Source organism: Taeniopygia guttata, chromosome 17, assembly GCF_048771995.1.
Source record: "Taeniopygia guttata chromosome 17, bTaeGut7.mat, whole genome shotgun sequence".
In the NCBI taxonomy this organism is placed as follows: domain Eukaryota; kingdom Metazoa; phylum Chordata; class Aves; order Passeriformes; family Estrildidae; genus Taeniopygia; species Taeniopygia guttata.
In genome coordinates this window covers 440,730-465,101 of record NC_133042.1, presented here as the reverse complement: position 1 = coordinate 465,101, position 24,372 = coordinate 440,730, and the positions used below count along the sequence as shown (strand labels likewise).

General features: G+C 52.0%; 1 protein-coding gene across 3 annotated transcripts; it reads left to right on the top strand.

Moving 5' to 3' along the window:
• Positions 1-358: 358 nt before the first annotated feature.
• Positions 359-24,283, top strand: TRAF2 (TNF receptor associated factor 2). Of its 3 annotated transcripts, none has more exons than XM_030286315.4 (10): positions 359-938; positions 3,085-3,305; positions 3,887-3,965; positions 4,316-4,414; positions 14,650-14,721; positions 16,248-16,322; positions 17,234-17,593; positions 18,564-18,741; positions 20,258-20,406; positions 21,096-24,283. In XM_030286315.4, the coding sequence occupies exons 1-10, from the start codon at positions 921-923 to the stop codon at positions 21,312-21,314; spliced, it is 1,470 nt and encodes a 489-aa protein (XP_030142175.1). In that variant the 5' UTR covers positions 359-920; the 3' UTR covers positions 21,315-24,283. The 3 variants fall into 3 exon arrangements, with proteins under 3 accessions (XP_030142175.1, XP_030142176.1, XP_030142177.1); XM_030286316.4 differs by lacking the exon at positions 359-938 and adding an exon at positions 1,800-1,850; XM_030286317.4 differs by lacking the exon at positions 359-938 and adding an exon at positions 1,859-1,990.
• Positions 24,284-24,372: the final 89 nt, after the last annotated feature.

Below are 24,372 nucleotides of genomic sequence, written 5' to 3'. Positions count from 1 at the left end.
GGGGTTTGCATTTATCATCTGTCACTGCGCCATGCCTGGCCCCGGCTCCCAGAGAACAGGAGAAAGCAGCTCCTGGGGTGGGACATTAGCGGGGTGCAAGACCTTCTCCTTGGACCGTGCGGTTGAGCTGGGGTGCCACAACAGCAGGACTGGGAGTCCCGTCCTGTGTCGGGCATTCCAAGCAAGCCTTTGGTGCAGGTTTCCTGTCTCTTTGGGAACAGCATGTCCTGCTGCCAGGTCACGGTCATTTCACGAAATGCAGACAGGATTTTTCTTCGATGGATGACATCACCAAGTTTTCATGCCAGTGTTCCCAGAGCAGTGCGACTGTGCCGGAAAACGGGCTGATGCAGCGCAGTTGGTGAAGCGGTGCCCATCCTAGGAAGCTGTGCCCATGCCATTCCCGGTGCCGACACACTGTCCCCGGCTCCCTGACAGCCTGAGCAGCACCTGGCCCCTCGCCAAGGGCTCTCTGTGCCTGAGCCCCCCGCGCCCTTCACTTCAACCCTCTCCTCTCCGGCACCGTCTTCGCAGCCAGGCTCCCGGGAGAGTCACTTTGGCCGCTGGGTCACTGCGCCGGGCTCTGACGGCGAGGATTTCCCCGGCCCAGGGTGAATTCCCCGCGGTGAGAACCCGCCCATCCCCGCCCCGCCGGCGCAGCAGGCGGTAAAACCCCGGCCGGAGGGGCAGGCGGGCTGGGGACCCCGGGTGACAAATCCTGCTGCTGTGACCTTTTGCCGAACACGTTCCTCTGCGAAAAGCACCTCGCCGTGACCTCAGCGCGGGCTGCGCCGCGCGTTTCCCCACACGGCATTTTCCTGCCGTCGCCGTCCCGCCGTCTCCGTCCTGCCGCCGCCCATCCTGCCCGACCGCCGGCCTGCCCCTGCCCCCGAGCCGGCGCCACGGGACGCGAGGTGGCCATGACACTCTGTGCGCAGGTAGGCGAGGGCCCGCTGGTACCCAAATGGCCAAAAGTGACTTTAAAACAATTCCTCGGGGTGGCAGGGCTGGCTCCGGGCCATTTCCAAGGGACCAGCGGCTGCTCACCTGGGAGTGCAGCGGGAGATGGCTGTCCTCGATGCGACCCCGGGTGGGTCAGGTGGCCCCAGCTTGAGCACCACAGTCCGTCTTTTTTGCCCTCCAGCAAATGCTGGGGATGGGGGGAGGGTCCCAGGAGGGGATGCATGAGGGGGGGTCTCAGGGGATGGATGAGAAGCCCCTGGGACGGACGAGAGCACCCAGGAGGTCCTAGGACGTGGATGAGGTGGGCTCAGAGGAGGGATGAGGGAACCCAGGGGGTAGATGCCAGGGGTAGATGAGTGGTGCTGAGGGAGTGTGAGGGGCGTCCCGGGGATGTTGGTTCACTCCCAGCAGGGTCGCCTGAGGCAGGGGTATGGCAGGGGACAGTGAGGGGGAGGTCAGCGAGGAGTGGTGCTGGGGAAGAAGTGACAGAGGAAGGGGTAAGGGAGTGACTGAGGGGGTGACAGTGGGGTGGCAGGGAGCATAACTGGGTGTGACAGTGGGGTGGCGGGGGTGGTGATGGGGATTGATGTGGGAGTATTGGGGGTGCAGATGTAAGTGACAGTGGGGTGGCTGTCGGAGTCGGGGTGTCGGGGATGCAGGGGTGGGTGACGGTGTGTTGGGTGATGATGTGCATTGGGGATGCAGGGGTGAGTGTTGTTGGGTGTCGGTGTGGGGCTGTTCGGAGTACAAGGGTGGGTGATGGTGTGGGGGTGTCGGGGGCCGGCCGGGGCCGGGGCCGGGGCCGGGCGGTGGGCGGGGCCCGGGCTCGCCACACGTGTCCGGGGCGGGGCCTGGCGGGGCTTCCGGTGCGGGCGCAGCGAGGGCCGGTGAGTGCGGGGCCCTCAGGGAGCGGCGGGGTTGGGCCTCGCTCCGCTGCGAGTCCGGCCCGGTCCGGCCCGGCCCGACAGAGAGCCCTCTTGGCAGCAAGGAGCCCGGGCCGCACGGGGGCAGCTCTGGCTCTTCTCTGGTTCGCGATGTCTCTGCTCGTAGGGGCTCCTCCCGGACACAGGCTCGAGGCGTTCAGCCTGGAGAAGAGAAGGCTCTGGGGCGACCTCAGAACCCTTTCCAGGGCCTAAAGGGGCTCCAGGAGAGCTGGAGAGGGACGGGGGACAAGGACATGGAATGACAGGACGAGGGGGAGCAGCTTCCCTGTGCCATAGAGCAGGGCTGGATGGGATATTGGGAATTGGGAATTGTTCCCTGGGAGGGTGGGCAGGCCCTGGCACAGGGTGCCTAGAGAAACTGTGGCTGCGCCTGGATCCCTGACAGTGTTCAGGGCCAGGTTGGATGGGGCTGGGAGCGGCCTGGGATAGTGGAAGGTGTCCCTGCTCAGGGCAGGGGGTGGAACAAGATGGGCTTTAAGGTCCCTTCCAACCCAAACCACGGGACTCCACAGATGTGCTGCTTAGGTTCTTTAGGTGGCTGTAGCATGTAGTCACAGGGAATGAAGGTATGAGATGCATAAGCAGCTAAAACAAAAGCATTTTATTCTTGGCCTTCTTTCCAATTTGCTCATGCCTCTTGTGTCCTCATTTTCCATCCCTCTGGAGGACCCTTTGTGCCTGATTGGGCACCAGCACGAAATCTGGGCTCCCCTGTGTGGCCAGCTTTCTCCTAGGAACATCTGGGACCAGCTGCCTCTGGGCAGAATTTTGGTCCCTCCTGATAGCTGACAAGTATGAAAGCAGGTATTGGTAGGCTGTGGTGGCCAACAGGTTTTTGGTGAACTGAATTTATTATATTTATTTCTTATCACCTTTAAGACAGGTTTTTACCGTATTTAGATCAAGAAGACTTGATATCTCTAAACAGGCTGCATTTCAGTCAACTCAGACTGGAGGTTTAATAGGTCTGTCCTTCCTGTCTCTGTGTTCTGGATTTAGTTCTAAACTTCAAGTTTCCTCCCATATTTGGGAGGTGAAGGCAGGCTTATGATGTGGTTTACATGAGTATGTTTACTTGTGTTGGGGGACAGTCTAATAATCTGTGAGTAACACTGTTTATATGACAAATCACCCCCATGCAATTATAATCAGATGGAGAAAATACTTTTGTTTTCAGTCTCTGGAGACACAGACAGAAGTTTTCATTCACATGGCAGCAGCAAACTCTTCTCCACCTGGTTCTCTGGATCTAAACCAGCCTGGCTTTGCAAAGGAGATCTTGGGAACTAAACTGGAGGTCAAATACCTGTGCTCCGATTGCAAGAACATCCTCAGGCGGCCGTTCCAGGCACAGTGTGGCCATCGCTACTGCTCCTACTGCCTGAAGAAAATCATCAGGTAACTGCTGTGCCTCGAGTGGGAAGGCAAAATACTTGAAAAAGCATTTTCAAGAACAAAGAACAAAAGCAGAGAGAAGTGTTGTTTTCAGGACCTTCTCAGTAAGGGAGCTGTGTCCAGTCATTGAGGTTCAGTATCATCTCTTCTCTAAGGGAATGTGTAATCTCTGACTTGCCTTTGTTGATGCTTCAAAGTTCTCTTTGCCAGAATCCCTTGCACTGTTTTTGCCATTGAGGAGGCAGTCCAGGTCTATCACCCATCTCCTTCATTACAACCATAAAGTCATAATTTCATTGTTGTGTTAAGATGGGAGAGATTTAAGCACGAGCTGGCTTCCAGAGAAGTCTCGTTGTGTTCTGTCTCCCTCCTACCTTTGTGTGAGGAAAGCCTAATAGAATGTTTAATTGGCAGAAGAAAAAAATTAGAAATAGGCATCAACAATACACACAAGCAAAGGCTCAATGTGTTGCTTTAAAAATAAGAAAACACTGTCATTTCATAAAGTTACCAGAAATCAATTTATTGTTAAATCATAATTTTTTGTTGTTACCATGTTTGATTATTATTTTTCTATCTGATAGTGCTGGACCTCAAAAGTGTGCCAGCTGTATCCAGGAAGGAATATATGAAGAAGGAATTTCTATTTTGGAAACAAGCTCGGTAAGGAAAAATCCATTGAAAGAAACCTAACAGATCAGTGGTGTCAGTAATACCAGTTACAGTTTTTGCTTCAAACACGAGCTCTGAGAACTTCTTATTCCTAGGAACCCTTTTCTTCAGCAGTGAGAAGGGTGATTACTGTGTTGGACTCCTCGGTGCTGAAATCCAGGTCACGCTTGTGTAGTGGTGCCCTACTTAAAGCTGTCACAGCCATTTGGTTGCTGTTAACACACCTCTGGGGGTTGATGGGGCAACTGGCCTGGGAGGAGTTTTCAGGAAGAATTCAAAGTCCTGATGAAACCTGCAACCCCTCAGTAATATTTGTGGCTTGCTTGTTTTGTCCATTTCAGGCTTTCCCAGACAACGCTGCGCGGAGGGAAGTGGAGAGTCTGCCTGCTGTCTGCATCAACAGCGGCTGCAACTGGAAGGGAACCATCAAAGAGTACGAGGTACAGGCCAAAGCAAGGCTTGGCACATCTGCATCCTTCTTCCCTCTGTGTTTGGGGAAGGCTCAGCGTGTTGTCTGTGCTCACTGACAGTGGGGGAAAGTTGTCAAATCCCTGGACTTTACTGTCAGCTGGAGAAGTTTCCCAAGTGAGGGCTTGTGTGCCCTGCTGAGGGCACAGGCAGGACTGAATCAGTTCAGATTTGCTTGTGAGCACGTTCCTTCCATGATGGGAGCACCTGCTCTCTTTGCAGCTCTTCTCTGCTGTACAAGACTGTCAAGAAATTACTGTGCCATGAAATGGTTGTGAATTTCTCTGCATTATGTGAACCTAAAACTCTTCAGACTCCATCAGCTCACAGAAAGTGACCTGATTCCGTTTCAGCTGTCTCCAGAGCTACCAGGGCAGTGGGACTGGATAGTGGGTACTGTCTGGTCACCCATCACCCCAAGCTGTTCTGGGACACAAGGCTGCTGGACAGGATGGTTTTTTCACCTCATTTCTCCTCGAGGAGCCCACTAGCTTTTTAATCTTAACTTTTTAGTTGTGGCTGGGGGTGCTTGGTCTGTAGCATGTGACTGTGAAGCTTTTGGCTTCTGAAAGACAATTTTGTCATCCCTCTTGTAATGGCAGAACCACCACATGGGAGGTCTGAGATAAGAGGAATACATTTTATTTCCCTCTAACACTCACTCCAGACTAAGATCTGTGAGCCTGGTGGTTCGCAGAGCTTTGGCAGTGACTGAGATGTGTTTCAGGAGCAGGTTTAACCTTGGTCTGTCCAGGCTGACATTGGGATTCTCTTGATGATGCCATTGCAAAGTGGAAGGAAGAAGCAACAGCTGTGCATCAGGCCTGAGTGTTCTGCCTAGACTGTGCCTCTGGCTGTTAGCAGAGAGATGCTTCTGCTTCATTGTGCTGCTGTCTGAGCCTTCTGCTATGTGCTCAAAGTTCAGTCCAAGAGATGAGGATGTTGGTGCTAAATGGTTCTGCAGCTGTGAACCCCCATTTGTACATCTGTGAGAGGCTTGTGGTGTGGGTGTGGGACTGAAGAAGTGTCAGGTGAAAAGCTTAACACTGCCACAACACAGAGTTTGGGGATTGCATGTCAAGGAACAGGGTACCCTAGTACTGAGGTTTCAGGTTCAGGCTGTGCTGGTGGTGTCTGCAGATTGTTTGCTCCATCCTTTAATTTCTATTGGTGCCCAGAAGTCCAATGTCTTCTGCAATGATTATAGTGAGCTCATCTTCATTAGATTAAACCAAATTATCTGTCAGCATCTTCCAGTGCTGATTGTGCTGTGGCTGACAAGCCGTGCTGAACTTTTTCTTCTGGTTTTAAAAAAAGTCTTAACGTGTTCTTGCAGAGCTCAGCAAAAATCTTCCACTGCCAATGGTTCTTTCTATGTATTGTGACAAATGGTAGAGTGTTTGAGTCTGGCTAGAGCTCCCACTGGGAGTTGAGAAGGGCAGCGAGCTGTCCTGGGATCAGGGCTGCAGGAGCATCTGATGCCCCAGAACCTTGCACACAGCTGGTGAAGAGCTCCTATATGGATGAGGCTGTGCCTTGTTTTCACTCTCCGCTGTACTTCCCAACCAGCATTTGCTGGGACAAAGGATGATTGATAGAGGTGTGGCCCTTAAGTGCATGGGCTGTGAGTCTGTTGTATCTGTGACATCTTCCCTGCCAGGGGTTTTTATGAGTCTTGGGGTGTCCTGTGTGGTACAGGGGGTGTGGGGGTTTGAAGCAGTGCTGGCTGTTTCCTCTCAGGGGCTGAGTCAACTCTCCTGCCTGCTGTGGTGGCATTCAGCCTAAGGAAGGAGGTTATTTTGTGCCCTCTCAGGAAAAGCTGGCTCTTTCCTATGAACTGGTGGGAGGAGTCAAGGTCTGGCTTGTGTTATCTCCTCCCATATACCTGCCAAAGAGCTGTGGCATTTAATCAGGACTGGCTGTCCCCACGCTGCCAGAGCCACGTGTGTCGCTGAAGAGGGCTGGGAAAGGAGGCGTTGGATGGCTGTGTTAGCCCAGAGCCTCATGGTACCTTGGGCTAAGGTTAAACCCAGCCTTCAGGGCCACAGCGCAGAGCTGCCTGGTGCAGAAGAGCTGCATCCGTAGCTGCACTGTGGGTAACGTCCTGCAGCAGTTCAGAACTCCCACTCTGGAAAGTACCTCAGAGCTATTTCTGACAGGACATGGAAAGTCCCTCAGAGTGAATTCACTGTTTGCTAATTTTAAAATCGTGTGTTGTGTTGAGAGAGGTTGCTCTCCCCTTGCAAATGAAGAGATAGTGTCACTTCTGGTTTGTTAATCTTATCAAGCTACGCACAGGGGGAAAATGTCCTGCAGCTGGAAAGCTTAAGCCTCAGGAAAAGGAGTAAAATAGATTTCAGTTTTGCTTTCTGTTCAGGTGAACTAAAGTTTGCCTCTCAAAGGGAAACACAAAACTGAATGAGTGCAGTCTGCTTGAACATGACTTGCACTCTGCTTCAAGCTGTGTGGACCATATGAAATATTTAAGTTTGGATTTATGGCTGCATTTTTTAGAGTCTGTAAATATTTTGTGGCATTTGGATAAAGTAGTTTGTGGAGGGGCTGAAGGATTTTTCCTTTTATTAGTGATCTTGTTTCCTGATGAGTCTGTTTGCATGTACATTTCGAAAATCAGGCTGTGGGCATGAGCCTTTAGATTTCAGAGCAAAGTCTGAGAAGGGCTGCAGAAACTAAACCAAGCCCATTAAAGCAAAAGGAAAAACCTCAAAAACGGTCCCAGTGATATCCAGGAGAGGGAGTTTGTGGTTCCTCAGTCCTGGTGTGTTTTTCCTCCCACCTTACAGTACCTCTAGCTGCCCACATCCCTCTCCTGTTTATCAACATGTTGTCAGTTTTCATACACCTTTTATTTATGCTTTTCCTACCAGTTCCCTTCCTGTGTTCTCCCCCCAGGACTGGGGTGGGAGGAGGGGGCTGAGGAGGGGTACACACGGGGTCAGCTTTGGCATTCCCCTTGGTTCCCCCAGACAGGGGGGGGCCTCTTCAGCTGGAATCAGAATTAACTGAGACATAAAGACATAAAATTGTCCAATTTTAGGAAGGAGAACTAAGTTTTAAGCTTAAACATGACATCAATGTTTAAACTAAGTTTTGTGGGGCTCAGATCAGCTCAGTTCCTGAGGCTGAGCAACAGTTAGGTGTGGGAACAAGCTGGCTTAATCCATGCTGGAGGTAATGTGCTTTCCTCGAGTTTGTTGTTGTCACTTTGGTTTTAGAGAGTTCTTTGTAAGTGAAACCTGGAAAGCTGCAGAAAGCGCAAAACTCCGAACCCGAGTGATTTTGCTCAAAAGCCTGTGGTGTCAGAAAGGCTGTCTGCAGCCCCTTCTGGGCTGTTTGGCTTCCTGGCACCAGAAGAACAGGATAAGCAGGCATTCCTTCCTGCCCACTGTTCATACTCAGGAGATGCTGTAGAGCCCCTATCGCACCTTATCTAGGGAGAACTCCCTGTTCAAAAGTGCTGCTGGGGGCCCTGATCCAGGGGTGTGCACCATGTCATGCCCCTCCTTCCCAGCTGCAACCTGGGAGTGCCCCAACAGGTTTTGGCGGTGATTTTCAGCTGAGGCTGAAACTTCACCTTCAGGATTTTGCACATTGCTTAGAGAAGAGCTGTTGGTCTTTGAAGTTCGTTCACCTGTCTCCTGCTCCACAAAGTTGTTCCTCTGAGTGTTGTATCATTGTTGTCTGTGTGGGGTACAACGCTTGAGGTGCTGTGGCAGGAACATTTGGTGCTGCTGTAGCAGGGTGACTAGCTTTCTCTTTAAAACCCAGTACAGCATTTATGAGCTTCTTCTGAAGGTTTTGGCTCCGAATTCTGGGTTGGTGGTGAAGTACAGTTTGCAGCCAGCTCCAGCCTGACCAGCAGAACCAGACTATTTTCTGGTGAGAGAATCCCTGACTTTCACATGGACCTGACCAAAAGGACCTTCTGCTTTTGGAAAAGGGATCAGACACACCTGTACTTTCCAGAGCCAGAGCTGAGATGCACAAACACATCCCAGCCACAGTAGCTGGTGTAACTGGCTGCCCAGACACGAGGCGATTTCCCGTCCAAACCTGTGGTGGGAGGTAAAGCCATGGGGAGTGCCAGAGAGCATGCGTGGGAGTGGATTGGAAAGCCCCGGCTGCAGCGGGTCTGCTCTTCATTTCTGAAACCAGCTCAACCTTCTTGTGGTGGCCCAAAAATTAATAGTTGTGACATCTTCTCCTTGGGGAATGAAAAGCTGTAAGTCACAAGGTCTGAAGTGGAGGTGAGTGCTTAAGTGTGGTTCATATGGTTCTACACTGTGAGGAAACCCCTCACTGTGAATGCAGCTGGAGGAATTGTGAAGGGATTTGGAAAAAGCATCCTGGAGCGTACCACCACTTCCTGCTTGTTCATAACTGAAAGCAACCAGGAGTGGCAGAACCTGTTTTAAAAAATGGCAGAAACCCTGCTGCTGCTTCAAATGAATTTTGTACTTTCCTCTGCCCTAAGAAATCACTCTTGCCTTCACACTTGTCTTCAATACCTGAAACACTGCCTTGGTGTCCCTCTGCCAGCAATCCCCAAATCAAACCTCTGTCTGATCAGCCCCAACAGCTGATTGAAGCTAGGGACTTATAATATGAGGGGAGCTGGACTGGACAAAATGTAGATCAAGCCAATATGGTTAAAGCTACGTTCTCTGTTTATTGTTTAAAAGATGGCAGTTTATATACACTTCAGGATAGTTTACAAGTTGTGAACATGCTATCATTGGTCAGTAAGCGTTGTTTACCTTTGCCTTAAGGTGGTCAGGCTTTTCACACTGCAGCTAATTCACACTCAGAAAGCTTATTACTTGGTGGTTACCTTAACATAATTTCTAACTGCGCCACCAGCTAGTTTCTTACTACGCAAAAGGCTTCCAGGCCCCACCAAGGCCGCTTATCTGAGGCCTAGTAGGAGGGTAGGTCAATCCTTCACTCTAAATACAAATCATGTCCTGCCTCTCTCAAAAATCTTACAACAGCTGATGAACAAAACTTCAACACTGCAAACGAGTTCCTGCCCTGGATCTGAACAGAGGCAGGAGCCAGGCCTACAGGAGCCTCCACAGGGATTCTGCTGCCTTTTGTTCTCACTCAGTGGACACAAGGGCAGTAAGGGTGTGTTGGGTTCCCATGCCCTCACTGCCTGCCCAGCTGGAGCCAACAGTACCTAGTGATGCAAATTCATCTTTGGTTTTGACAGTTTCTTCGAAGTGATGCCAAATGAACTTGGTTGGATCTGTCAAGAGCATGTCCCAGCAAGGGAGAGGTTTGTGTCTGGCACAAGCCTGTGTGATGGTCTCAGAAAGCTCCCGTTCCCATTTGGCACTGGGAATTACAGACTGGGCTCCTGCTTTCCAGCCTTGTGTTGCTGGGCTCCATGCAGAAGCACAAGGACTGGTTGTGCGGTCACTCTGTAGCCTGACTCGCCTGTATGGGGAAAGGTTCGAGCAAGCTTGGCACAGAACCAACTTAGGACTTCCCTGGCAGGAGGAGCTGCAGCACAGAAGGGCATGGGGACTTCAGAGGCGCAGGGCATCCCAAAGCATCTGCCTTGTGTGGCACATTCCCATCTTGCAGGCTCTGGAGCCCCTAGGAAACTGACAGAGGTGCATAAAGCAACCAATGCTTCTTAGCACAAAGGATTCGGGTTCCCTCAAAACTCTCTTTTTTATACTGGAGAACCATTTTCAGTGTTTTCTTGACAATTCCATGGGCCCACCCTTTTCCTGTACCCAGGCTACTGTGTTCAAGAAGCCAAGTGCTGCACATGGCAGTGCTGGGGCTGGAGACCACCCCAATCCCTCATAGCAACCTCTGTGCCCTGTGGCATGGCAGCTGGCTTTCCTCTGCCATTCTGGCAGTTTTGCTTCCTTGCTGTTGCTCCTTTCCAGCTGTCAAGCCCTTGAGCTGTCTGCTTAGGGTTACTCTTGCTATGCTCAGAGGAGACCAATTGAGTGACTTTCCAAGACCAGGGGATTTTGCAGGAGAGCTGCAGTGTTCAGCTCACTCTGAGCCTGTCCTTTGTCCCTTGTCTCTCTGCCAGCCCTGCCCTTTGCTGTGACTGTCCCACAGGCTCTGGCAGAGGTATCTCACAGCAGCTGCTTCAACAGTGGCATTTCCCAGCTGCTTGCCTTGCCCCTTCGCTGGAGGGGGAGCCCAGTGTCATGCTGATGGATTCCTAGCATGGTTACAAGAACTCAAAAAACACTGGACCTGTGTGGATGTGGCAGGTTGCGAGCAGAGCAGCCAGGCAGCAGGGGCATGTCCTGCTCTGCCACCAGAGTATGGAGATAATGATTTTCAGTAGAAGCCTCTTTCAGAGTTGAAATTTAATTTAGTGACGCCCTGAGGTGAAATGGTGCTCAGATTAAACTGCAGTTTTTCGTATTGGCTGAGGGAGAAGCAGGGGAGCAGCTCATCCTGGCATTGCATAGAACCAGAGAAGTGGAAGTGATCGACAGGGATCATGTGGTCCAATTCTTGGTCCTGCACAGGACACCAACACAGACACCCCAACAGTCCCACCCTGGGCGCCCCTGGCAGCGCTGTCCAAGCCCTCTTGGAGCTCTGGCAGCCTCAGGCTGTGCCCATTCCCTGGGGAGCCTGTTCAGTGCCTGAGCACTGGAGGAAGAACCTTTTTGTAATATCCATTCTAACCCCATCCTGACACAACTCCAGCCATTCTCTTGAGTCTTGTCACTGGCACACAGAGCAGAGATCAGAGCTGCCCCTCATCAGGAAGCTTCAGAGCACAGTGAGATGTGCCCTCATCCTCCTTAAGAATGATCACCGTGTGCTCCAGGAATCGGCTGCCCTTACTAAAACCCACTTTTCCCTCTATATGCCTCCACTCCTCTGTACAGCTGCAGCACAGAGTGCTGCCCTTGCTGTCCAGGTTGAAACAGCCTCATCCTGCTGCCGGAGTGTCCGAGAGAAAATTCATCTGCAAATTTAAATAATATACAGTTTTTCTGCTTTCCTGATACTGAGGTGGGAGATTCTCAGTACACATGGGCAGCTCCATTTGCTAGTGAATCTGCAGGGAGGAGAGCTCAGCACCTTTGAGCAGCCTGGAGAAGAGAAGGCTCTGGGGATACCACAGCCTGTAAGTGCTTAAAGGGGGCTTGTAAAAAGATATCAAGACTTTTAACGTGGACAGAGAGTGACAGGAAAAAAGGCAGCTATTTTAAACTAAAAGAGGGGAGATTTAGATTAGATGTTAAGAGAAAATTCTTCCCTGTGAGGGTGGTGAGGCCCTGGCAAAGGTTGCCCAGAGAAGCTGTGGCTGCCCCATCCCTGGAAGTGTCCAAGGCCAGGTTGGATGGGGCTTGGAATGACCTGGGATGATGAAAGGTGTCCCTGCCCACAGTAACGGGGTGGAATGCCCACAGTAACGGGGTGGAATGAAATGGGCTTTAAGGTCCCTTCCAACCCAAACCATTCCATTATTACGTGTTTCTGATTTCCCTTAGACACAGTCCCTGACTGATCCTCTTGGTTGCCCTGGTCCTTCCGTGGGCAGTGGTGTCCGATTTTCTAACCTTTCTGGTGAGCTCTCAGAGAATGACCTGTCTGATGGTAGCGGGTAATGGGCAGGCTACTGTGGGCTTGTGTCACTGTTTATTATTAGGGAAGGAAATTGATGTGTGGCTCAATCAGCAGCTTTGGTTGTAATTCAGTGGGAAGAACCAGGTATTGCTGAAGGCTGTTAACTCTGCCCCATTTGATTTTCCTGCTCCTACTGTTGGATGCTGCAGGCTGGTATGTGCCTTGTTGGGTGAGCCTTTGTCTTCCAGCTCCATTTAAATTCTTCCATGGCTGTCCCCTCTCTCCTATGTCTGTCCAGCTTGATTTCCACTCTGGTTCCCTCTGGGAGAGTCTCTTGCATAGTCCCACTCACAGCCATGGATGGCTTTCTAGAGCTCCCAAAAACTTCCCAAGCAAGTGCCTGGGTGTGAGTGGTGCTTATCCCTTGTAGCAGAAGCTACAGCTGTGGGTATGTGTAATTTCTATGGTTTTCCCCCCCTCCACGCAGCCCCCTCTAGGATCCGACCAGCTCAGAGATACGGGGCTGTGAGGGGAGGAAATACCAGGAGAGGGAAAAGTATTCAAAAGAGGCTCCTTACCCAGGGTGTTGGAACAGCTCTCTTTATTCTGTGGTGTCCATGGAGAGCGGGGCAAAAGAGAAAGAGCAGGAAGTTTCAGGGGTCTATATAGGTTTTGGACAGGGTGGGCTCTCCTGGCTCCCTGCCAACCCCGTTGGGGCAGGGAGGAGGATCCAGGGGTTATCATGATCAGAGCCACAGAGGCCCTAGGAAAGGGGGGCAAAAGGGTGTCCAGGAGCTCACCGTAACAGGTATGGGAAAGATATAAACAGGAGTATTGCCCCATTGCTGGAGGAGTGGAGTGTGGCAGGTCAGGCTTGAGTGCCAACCCCTGTTTTTGGCTCCAGAGTGGGTTGGATTTCTTCCAGGAGTGATATCATCCATCTCTGTTCTGACACCCACATGGGGCAGGAGGAGCAGGGGTTTCCAGAAGAGCCTGAAGCTGTTTATACAGATATGTTTGGGTCTGCATTGGCTGAAGCTTCTGGGCATCTTTAACTATTTACATACAGAACAGTTGCTCTTTGAGCTCAGCTGTGCTGGTTTCCTTCCTGTGCTACAGGCGGAGCTGCCCACTCTTGGGCATTACATCATGGTGGGGAGGGGAATCAGGATGGAGGATGGATGCTGGGAGGTGGGGAGTGTGGAGGAGGTGGTAGTTTCACACCTACATGTTGGCATGGGAGACCATAAGTTTAAAATACTCCCTTTTAAAATAGTTGCCTCTCAGCAAAATTTCCTTTTTTCAGCCAGACTATCTATTCTGCCAGTGCTTTGTGGGTCATGGGGTAGATATTGTTAGGTGTTTCTAGAACATGAGAGCAGTAGGTGGGTAGAAAAAAGGGCTCAGTCCCTCTGGGTGAGTGGGATAAAGGCAGGCATTTGGCCTCCTCCTCCTCCTCTGCAGGCAGCAGCATCCCTGTGGGCAGCAACATCTGTGCGGGCAGCAGCACCCATGCAGGCAGCAGTGCCCTCCAAAACCCTGCTGGCTGGCCAGTCATCTCTCCAAGGACACCCAGTGAAGCTCTGAGCTTGAGTTACTCACTTAAAGCATAAAAAGGAGAGAGTGACCAAGAAGCCAGGGTGGAATTACTGCTGGTTTCACTTTCCACTTCCTGATGTGTGACATGGTGGGGTTTGTGCGTGTTCCTCTAGAAGGCAACAGAGATTCATTGTGACCAGGTTTTCAAACATCTGGGTTCAGATGGCTGCATTAGAAATGCTCCTGGTTGGATTTTTTTTCTGTCCTACCATGGCAGGATACTTCAGTGCTCTTATATTTTAATTTTAGTTTTGATCTGCATATTCATGGTATTTCCAATGCCTTGTTTCAACTGGTGGGTGTATAACAAGAAGGTTTAAGGAGTGTGGAAATGGCACAGAAGCAGTGGCATGTTCCAGCATTCCATTTAGCCAGAACTGTTGCCAAAGAGTCTACTGAGGACAGAGGATCACGTTTCCTTGGTCGTTTGTTCAACCCCTCTGGCCATCATCCAACTCTGAGTCTGGCTGCAGAGGCAATTGCTTGTATGCAGGGACTGGTAAATGAAACGGTTTAAAAATATTTTTCTTTCTGGTTGAAAAATGGTATTCTAATTCAAATGTGAAGATACAATCAGACAGCCCAGCATGTGATGAGCTGTCACAGAGCCTATGCCTCAGCTGACTGATAACCATTACAATGGAAAAACTACCCAAATTAACCTGCTGAGGCAGTGGCTCACTCCACTCAACCTGCATCAACGTGTCTTCTCCTGGCAGAGCCATAAATGGAGTTTCCCGTTTATTATCTTGGCCATCAAAGCGATAATTTGATTTTCTTTAAAATCATTGTAGCATATTTTAAATAGAGGTTGAGGCTACATAGGCACTGAAAATTGAGGTAGCCTGGAGGTCACACAATGAGTCAGCAGCTCAGAGGGATCGGCCTAAGGTCTTGAGTGTAGGTTGGTAAATCCAGTGTTCAGCTGTAATAAGGTATAAACCCACCCTTGTGGGATTGTGCCCATCACAGAATCTCCATGGGCCTTTTATCTGGGGACAAATATCTCTTGTATGTTCCTTCACAGGCTCATGATGAAGTCTGCCCTGAATTCCCGCTGACTTGTGAAGGCTGTGGGAAGAAGATTCCCAGGGAGAAGGTATCCATGCGACCCTGTGCCGTGGGGGTATTTGGTGTCCTGATGGGCTGAGCTTGGCATCCTGGCAGCAGGGAGGAGCAGAGTTCATTAGGAAATGAAATGGGGAAAACAACTGAGTGGCAGCTGTTAATGTGAATGTGAGTTTTCCGTAAGGATGGATGTGAGGTAATTATGGCTCAGGGGCACTCGCAGGTCAGTGTTGGTGCTGCAGCTGCTGCCTCCCATGGAACTGTGCACGGGGGCAGAGCACACTCATGAGTTTATGTTCTGTGTAGAGCAACTGCATCAACTACTGCTGCAATTTTGGAAAGAGAGCCCATCTCCAGCTACATTAATTGTTATCTAAGTAATAATCTAATGGAATCCATGCCTGTATCATTCCCAGGCTGCTGGCTCCTGGGGCTCAAAAGTCTGAAAAATTCAAGTTTTGGGAAACATTTTCAAAAAGCAAAAAGCACATTCATCTGAAACCATCTTGCCTTCTACAGGCAAATATTTTTAGTAGCAGTGTTGGAAAAAGCCCTTTAGCAGGGCAGGGGAACAGAGGCAGCAAAAAGAGGAGCAATAGTGTTCTTCCAAATGGGCAGCATAAGGAGGGGCTAGGGGTGGGGGTGCAGCCCACCTTTTCTGCAGGCTGGGGTTTGGGGTACAGCCTGGCTTATCTGCAGGTGGGAGCTGAAGCCCTGCAGGAAGCTAGCTCATGGGGTCCCCATGGGTGATCTACTCTGTGTTTAAATATTAACTCCCAAGTTTATTTCTCCAAAATCTTGTTTATAATTTGCTGCCATGTTGACTCTGAATAACCTGACTCATTGCAGAAGCCAGATGGGTCTAGAAGGCTTTAAAAAAGTGGTTTAAAATCAGTTTTAATTGACATCTGTTGTAGCAGATGTAGGAGTTAAGTGGGGAGGGAATATGGTGGTTATTCAGAACAGAGCTCTGGTATCTGATGGTGAGGGGTGTACTAAACCCCAGCTGAAGCTGTGACAGTGCTCGTTGGATTAATCATGCGCTGTGTGGAAACCTGAAGGAGTCATCTCGATGCTGAGGGGTTAGTGGCACCTCTCTGCAGAAATGTAATGCTGGGAGGTAAAAACACCAACCTGTAGCACGTCCTTACCAGAGTTGTGTGAAGTGCCCAAAAAGAATGTGCCCTTGTTTCATGGGGTTGTTGCCTGTGCTTCCCATTCCTCAGCCCTTAGGGAAGCTCATTATTCTGCATCCACAGCTTGTACCTGTACAAGCTTTTTCACTCTTGCATGTGCAGGTGAGCACTGGGACTTCCCAGCCAGCAAGAGAAGGAGAAATTAGGCTTTCTTCAGTTGTCAGGGCTGTATTTGTATTCCGGTGAAAGTAACACCTGATGGTGGGCAGAGCACAGGTTTAGTGGGCCTTGTGACAGCTGGTGATTAGCCACAGCTTGGGCATTCTTCAGCTTGGGTGTAGTTTCCCAAATGTCAGTGGGATGGAAAGGGAGCACTAGGGACACATAAGATCTAACACTGCCTTGCTTCCTGCCTTTCTAGTTTCGAGACCATGTGAAGACGTGCGGCAGATCCAAAGTACCTTGCCGGTTCGAGGCTGTGGGCTGTGCTGAGGTGGTAAGGGCTCCTCTCTTGGGTTACCCTGGGGTTTCTCAGTCCCAGCATTAGAGTTCACCTGCAAACTGCCATTGCCCAAGCTGTCACAGCTGTTTTCCTTCAGGTATTTGATTAAACCCATTGCACATGGAGCATCACATCATCTACTGTGCAGTATGGGCATCCCAGGGATTAAATTCCTGTGGAAGGAAATCTCCTCCTACTTTAAGAGCACCTTAAGTGCTTTTGAACTGTGGTGGTTATGCTTCTTTCAGGGGGAGTGGCTTCACACTGACGGAGGTCAGGTTCAGATGAGATTTTTACAAAGAAATTGTTCCCTGGGAGGGTGGGAAGGCCCTGGCACAGGGTGCCCAGAGGAGCTGTGGCTGTCCTTGGATCCCTGGCCAGGCTGGATGGGGCTTGTTCCTGCCCAAGGCAGGGAGTGGGACAGGATGAGCTTTAAGGTCTCTTCAAATCCAAGCATGTGTGTAATGACTTGTGATTACAGTGATTCTGTAAGTGAAGAGCTGGGGCCAGGCCATTTCTCTATGTCACTTTGTTTTTGCAGGTCCCACTGGTTCAAATAAATGCCTTCTCCAGGAGGTTATGTGAGGCTTTGTCCTTTGTTGCTGCTAGGTACATCTGACAGAGCTTTTCTGGGAGGGGTTGGAAGAAGGCAGAGCAGACTAGTACAGCTGGGGGAAGCATGTAACATCCCTCATTATATGTGATTTGAAGCATTTCTAAAACTAAACAAAAACCCAAATCACCCCCACCGAAGCACATTTTTTAAAATTTTTTCTTTGTTTTTTCCCCCTGTAAATTATGAATTTAAAGCTGATTTTGTGACCTGGATAGGAGGAATTTGTTCTGTGGATGGTGACAGTGTAGATTGCACATGCTGAATGAGAGATGTATTTCTCTTCATGTAGGTGGAAAATGAAAAGCTCCCCGAACATGAAAGGAAGTGTTTGGCAGAGCATCTCTACATGCTTATGAGCTCTGTGCTCAGCCTCAAGACTGGTGCTGGGGACCTGAAACCCCTTCCTGTCCCTTCCTCATCACAAAACAGCTCCCCACTTCTGGCAGCAAACTCACTGTGCTCGGAGTCAGAGCTCTCCCGGTCCCTGGAGCTCTTGGGAAGGTGTGAGGCCCTTGAGAGGAAAACAGTTACCTTTGAGAACATTGTCTGTGTGCTTAACCGGGAGGTGGAGAGAGTGTCCCTGACAGCTGAAGCTTACAGTCGCCAACACCGGCTGGACCAGGAGAAAATCGAAACGCTCAGCAACAAGGTATGTAACTGCTTGCCTCAGCTTCCCAGCACTCCCAGCAGACGCTGCTTCCTGTTTCCTTTCCATCTCATGAGCTAGCAGAGCCTCACCACTCAGCCCTGAAATTCCACAAAGCTGAAGGCAGAACTAAAATACCCTTCGTGCCTGTGCCCAAAGCTCATCAGCTCCCTGGAAAAGCTGGGAATTTAACTGACCTGTGTGAAGCATCCAATCTCTGTTAATTATCAAACTGGGCAAGATACTGAGGGGTTCTTCCTCAGCAAAGATTTCTGACAAGAGCCAGAGCACCCAGAATTTCACTGCATCTCCTTGTGCTGCATCTCACTGAATCTGTGGAGCTGCTCACCTTCCAGACCTTTCCAAAGGGGTGCTGCCTTTGCCAAAGGAGTGCTGTCAGTGGTGCTGCCTGCAGCAACACACTGGAGGTGTGAAGGAGCTGCCTCCACCAGTCTGCTCCTGCACAGTCCCTGTGGAGGGCTCCTGGTGTTCCTGGCACCTGGAGCTGTGCAGTTTGCAATGTACCTGTACCCTCTGGGCAGCTGATCTAGTGTGACCCTGTGTGAGCTGGCAGGGATGAACCCTCCAGAGGGTGTAGGTTCTTTTCTTTCTCAATTTAGTTTTGTCACAATGCTGAGTTGTTGGGGATTTTTTTCTCCATCCTCACTTCTTGTGCCGCTCAGCCAATGGAGCAGCTCCTTGGAAGGAGTTTTACATTGGCTACGGGAAATTTCCCAGCTCAAGCACTAAGCTGTATTGATGGATCTTCTCCAGAGTGACAGGGTGCAGAAGGAAGCTTCAGTGAATTGGCTTATGTTGCTGGGTTTCTCCTTCCCGTACTCCCTGTCCATTCTGGAGAAAGTCTCTCAGTAAGAAGCAGCCCTGAGGGGATGCCGGGCTCTGTCAGGGTCTGCCAGCTCTCCCCGGCCCCAGAGCCTGCGTGTTCCTAACCTGCACATGTGTCCCGGAGCAGGTCCGGCAGCTGGAGAGGAGCATTGGGCTTAAAGACCTGGCCATGGCTGAGATGGAGGAGAAGATCCGCAACATGGAGGCTTCCACCTACGATGGGGTTTTCATCTGGAAGATAACAGAGTTTGCCCGGAAGCGTCAGGAGGCGATAACAGGCCGCTCTCCTGCCATCTTCTCTCCAGGTGTGCAAAATCCCCAAAATCTTTTGCATCTCAGCTGTGTGTGAGTTTCATGGCAGATCCTTTGCTTGGGAAATGCTGCCAAGGCCAGACTGAGAAAAAAAATATTCCATGTGGAAGGGGGTGTTTTGTCTTGGAGAGCGAAGCATGCAGAGCAGTGCTGTTCCAAGAGGGAAGAGAGGCTGAGAGGAGAGAGGTGCAGGCTGTGGATGAGATGAGAAAGGGAATTGGCTGTAATTGTTTGATTTGCATTAGAAGTAAAGGCAAGGAAATACCAGCTGATACCTGTGTTAAAGAAAAGGAAGTGGAGATACTGCTTGCAGTGTTGTGAGAACAGAGTGATTGCCACAGGGTTTGGCAAAGGGCAAAATCTTGAGTTCAAAACAGCAGGTTGTACAAGGAAGGTTCATTCAGGGCCTGATCCAGGACAAGCCAGGGTGAAGACCATCAGTCTCTGGGGGGGAACGGGGAGGGCCTTACTGGGTTCTTGCTCTGCTCCTTGCCTGAGCCAGGGAGAGCAGGATGCCCAGCTGCATTTTCCCTCTCCCTGGCTATTCCCACCACTCTGGAGCTATCTTTCCTTCTTTTCCTCAGTGGGTTTTACATTCAAAGGGTGATGGGAGTGCTGAGAAGGCCCAGAGGGGCCAGTGGGGATATTCTCCTTGGACTAGCAAAGGGATCATCTGTCCTGAGAGCCTTTGCGTGAAGCAGGTGGGGAGAAAGGAGCAGAGGAAATGAGCTGGGGATTTCCAGGAGGAACACAGTGACAAAGACCTGATCTATTGTTCCTCGTCCTGTGGAAGAGCACAGTGTCTCTGCTATTCATGGTCTGCCTGTTGGGAAAAGCACCAAATCCTGCAGTAAAATATTGGCTGTGACCCCTGATCTCTGCCTGTGCCTGCTGAGCCTCGCCAGTCCCAGATGTACTGCTCCAGGCCGCTGTGGGAGAGTGACTTGTGGCAGGTCCCCTTCCAAGCTGTGACCCCACACGGGTCTAGTGTCACACCACAGGCATTCCCAGGACTGCTGGGGAAGGAAAGTGTCTGACATCCCATCCTAGACATGCCACCATGCCGTGGGGATCCAAATGAGAACTAAAGTTCACTTGCTTGAGCCCCTGCCCAGATCAGAGGCACCAGCTCACAGTGGGGGTGCTGAAGGTGCTCTGCCACCAGCCAGGTGCGTTATGGAGGGGTTTGTTCCTGCTCACCAGTGTTACTGCCATGAACCACAGCTCCTTCAGCACTGGGGTGCAGGAGGATTGGCCCAGCTCTGGGGCAGATCTCCCCTGGCAGTGAGGGAACAGCCAGGGGACCGGCAATTGCTCTGTGCACAGCATCTGCTCAAGCCAGGGGCTGCAGTGCCTGGCCCTGGGCTTTCCAGACCACCTCTGGTGCAGCCCAGACCTGGCTTCTCCCAGATTCCAAACTTCAGAGCCCTCAGAATTCAGAGAGATCTGCTGGTGCCAGGCTGTGCTGCATTGGACCCTCACTGTGCCTGTTGCACACTTCTCTAACAGCTTTCTACACCAGCAAGTACGGCTACAAGATGTGTCTGCGCGTGTACCTGAACGGGGATGGCACCGGCCGCGGGACCCACCTGTCCTTGTTTTTTGTGGTGATGAAGGGACCTAACGACGCGCTGCTGCGGTGGCCCTTTAACCAGAAGGTGGGTCTGGATCAGAGCCCACTGTGTCCATCCATGGCCTCTCTGGTTTGGCACCCACTCGAGCTTCTCAGTACTGTCACTCTGACACGCTTGGCAAGGCAGAGGAAGGGCTCTGTATTGGCTGCCCTGGGGGTTTCCTAGGTGTGCTGAGAGCACTGGCTGTGCTGTGGGGCAAGGGGGTGACATGGGCTGTTTGGAACTGCACAGAGCCTCTGCAGGGGTTGAGGGCAAGGGAAGGTTGTGGTGGCCTCAGAGCTCAGGGACAGTGGGTGCTCACTCCCTGTCCGGAGCTCAGACCCCAGCTCCTGGGCACTGCACGTTTGTGGAACACATGGAGGCTGAGTGAGCGGGCAGAAGCAGATGCAGAGAGGACAAGAGCCCTGGCTCAGGGAAATACCTGAGTGCAGTGATGGTTCTGACAGCAGAGTGTAGGTTTTCAGTCAGTCCAACAGACTTGTGCTGCCACAGGGAAGTTTCCAGCGACAGGCAGATGTGGGGATGGGGAAGATTTCTACAGGACATTACTGAGGTGATTACAGCTGGTCCCACTCAGAGGCGTTTCTCTGATTTGCAGGTGCACAGGGTGGCTGTGGCTGCTGGTTCTTGCATGCCTCACAGCAGGTCACTGGGCAGGGCTTCCATGTGTCTTTTATTCAGCCACTCCCCTATGCTTTCACCTTTCCCCACAGGTCACCCTGATGCTTCTGGACCAGAATAACCGAGAGCACATCATCGACGCCTTCCGCCCTGACGTGACGTCCTCATCCTTCCAGCGCCCTGTCACAGAGATGAACATCGCCAGTGGCTGCCCCCTCTTCTGCCCTGTGTCTGTCATGGAAGCCAAGAACTCCTACGTGCGTGATGATGCCATCTTTATTAAAGCCATCGTTGATCTCACGGGCCTCTAACCCTCCTGACCTTGGAGCAGTGAGCATGGAGCCAGCACTGTCCAGGGCATCTCCCGCTTGTGCTGCACTTCAGGCGGGTCTCAGAGCAAGAGGAGGGGGCACAGAGAGGGGAAAAGCCCTTCCTGAAAAGAGACCTTTGCTCTGAGTGGAAATGAGGTGTCTGATGGGAGCCCTCTTTCCTGAGGAGAGGGTTGGGTGGACACTGGCAGGCTGTGGAATATGGAAGATTCCCTGCAGGGACTTGGAAGTCTGAACTGCTGCCATCTGGACTCCAGTGGAAACCAGTGCAGCTCTTGCTCTACCAGTTTAGCTGACGTCCACAGCTCTCTGTAGTAAAAAAGCAGTTTTCCCTGCCTGAGCTCCACCTCCTGTGGATTTTGGCTCAGCTGTCTAGGATTTCCTTCTGAGATCTCTATGTTCCTGGAAGTTGTGCACTGTGGGGTGCCATGGCTCTGCACTGCTGGTTGCTCCACACCCTGGGAGACAAGGAGGGTGTGTGACAGCTGCAATGCCAGCTGGGCAATAGAGACACAGACTGGTTTGGTGCTGTTGGTGTGTTAGGAGAGTGCTGAGCCCAGCTGCAGGGCAGGGGAGCCCTGAGTCCAGCCCTTGCTGGGTGTGTGATGGGCGGTGCATGCTGGAGTGTGGAATGGGGCAGGAGGTGCTGCTACCAAGGAGGGATACCTGTAGCTGCAACCACAGGGTTGCCTGCGGGGAAGAAGTGAATCTGCAGTGGAGATTGTCCCTCCTGTGCCGGGAGAGGAGGTGACACAGAGCTCAGTGTGCGCCCTGAGAGCTCCAAGCCCTCCCCCTCTGCCATGTGTGCCAAGCAACACTGGGTGGGAGGGGTGCTGTGCTGGGAGCTGTCTTTGCTCATAGGCAATGACACAGGCTCTGAACTGGCTCCACTCCCACGGTGGGACAGCTCTACCATCCTTCCCAGGGCTGCTGCTGCTGCTGAGCTCCACGTCCATCTGTGGCCGCACTCCCGTGTCTGTCTGGGCAGTGCAGCTTGGGCTGTGGGCTGTGTACTGTCTGCCCATGCAGTGGGGCACTGCTGGCCAGGCCCTGCACTCTCACAGTGCTTGCAGTCATCAGCAGCAGGTCTCCCCCACTGTTCCTCCCCATCCCTGAGCTCAGGATGGGTCACCTGGTTCCAGGTGTCAGCACCCTGGAGCTTTTCCTTCACTTGGCCCCACATTGAACTTGCAGCCACCTGGGTAGGCTCTGGGGGCTGGAGAAGTGAAGTGTGCTGTCCCATTTCTGTCCCTGGGCTCCTTCCCTCTGGGCAGCACATGTTCAACAGCCATGAGAAGGTCTCTCTTGGTGTTAGTGGGGAAGAACTGGCTGCCACATCCCTGCATCGTTCCCTCTGCAGCTTTGTTGTGGCCATGGGTAGCTCTGGATAGGCCTTGATCCAGGGTGGACTCAAAGGTTTGTTGCCTCCTTTGCCTGGGCTTCCCACATCCTGTCAGTGGCTGAACGTGCCACAGGAGATGTTTTGTTGGTGACAGGAACCAGCTGTGAACACCCTGCAATGATCAGGGGCCCTGGCTGGCTCTTGTGCTGCTCCTTGGGCAGTGGGGCTGGAGCATGATCAACTTCCTTGACGGCTGCCAGGGATTGGCCCTTCAGCATCTCCTGCCGGGTGCCCAGCCCAGGTCTGATGGCTGCAGAGCCTGCCAGGCTTGTGGTCTGCTCACACCTTGCCTCTGGCACAGCCACCCTGAGGGATACAGAACACCGTCAGGCTCTGGCTGGCTGTCCCCACCATGTGCTGGCACTGCCCTTACCTGCCCCTGGAGCTGTTTGGAATGTCCCTGCTGCTGCCCAGGAACTCAGGGCCCTCTAAGCCTCCTGCCCTTGGAGCAGTGGGCATGGAACCAGGAACTTGGAGCATGCCCAGGAACTCAGGGGTGCCCAGTGCTCTGCAGGCTGAGCTGGAGCCTGGCCCAAGCTGAACCTCTTGCACCCACATCTGCTGTGCTGGCCAGGGGCTCTCCAGACAGGTGCTGGGGTGACCTGTGAGCACCCTTTGGAATCGCTGCGTGGAACTTCTCACACGTGTGTGTGCAGGGTCTGAGGGCTGACTCAACCCTTGCTATTGGAGAAGTGGGACAGAAGCTGGTGACAGCACAGCCTGAGGTGGGAGAGGAGTCACAGGACCCTTCCCTTTGTGCAAGTCACCTCCAGCCTGTCCCAAGAGACAGATCAAGCCCTGTGTTGCTGCCTTCACTCTGTGCCTTACAAGGAAAATTCAGGCTGGCAGAGCCCTGTTCCCATCTACAGCAGCTCCCCAGGGATGCTTGGAAAAGCCTGGGAAGGGAGAGGAATGTCAGCTCTGCTCATAGAATTGCTGGGAATTGAGTGTTATATGGGACGGAGCTTGTTCTGTGTTGATTAGAATGTCTGCTTGTGGGGTGCTGCCTGCAGCGGGGCTGGGGGCTCTGGCCAGGTAGTGCCAGGAGGGACTGTGAGACACTGGCTGAGATGGAGGGATCTGGGCTGCTTTTGGGGTGGGAACTGGTCCTCCTGCCCCAGCATATGTTTGGAAAGTCTGTGGGGGTGTCAGTGCTGTAGCAAAGCTCAGGCCGAGCTCTTCAGGCCACGGGCTTACTGCTGGAGGGCAAAGATGGGCTGTCAGCCCCTCCTGCTGGGAGCTTTTTCCTCCCCAACGTTCTGGTGATGCTGATGCTGTCCGGGCCTTTTTTGGCTCTTAGCAGCTCTGGAGCTGGCAGCAGGAATTGTTCTTATGTGCTGCAGGCGGGGGCCCAGCCCCTTCCTGGGCACAGCTCTGCCGGCCTGGTGGCCACATGGACAAACCCTGGACACAAGCCACCACTGGATTTTTGTGGGTTCTTTTTTTTCCTTTTGACTACACCATCTCAGCCTGGCACTGCGAACTAGGTTTTGTTTTCCTTGAGGGTGTAGTATGGTCAGAACCACTAATAAAAGCTGTTTGAACAGCATTGTTGTGTATGAGCCAGGGGATCCTGGGCACAGCATGGGGAAGGATTGCGTCAGGGTAGGAGCGTTTCTGTGCTGGGGGATTATTTCT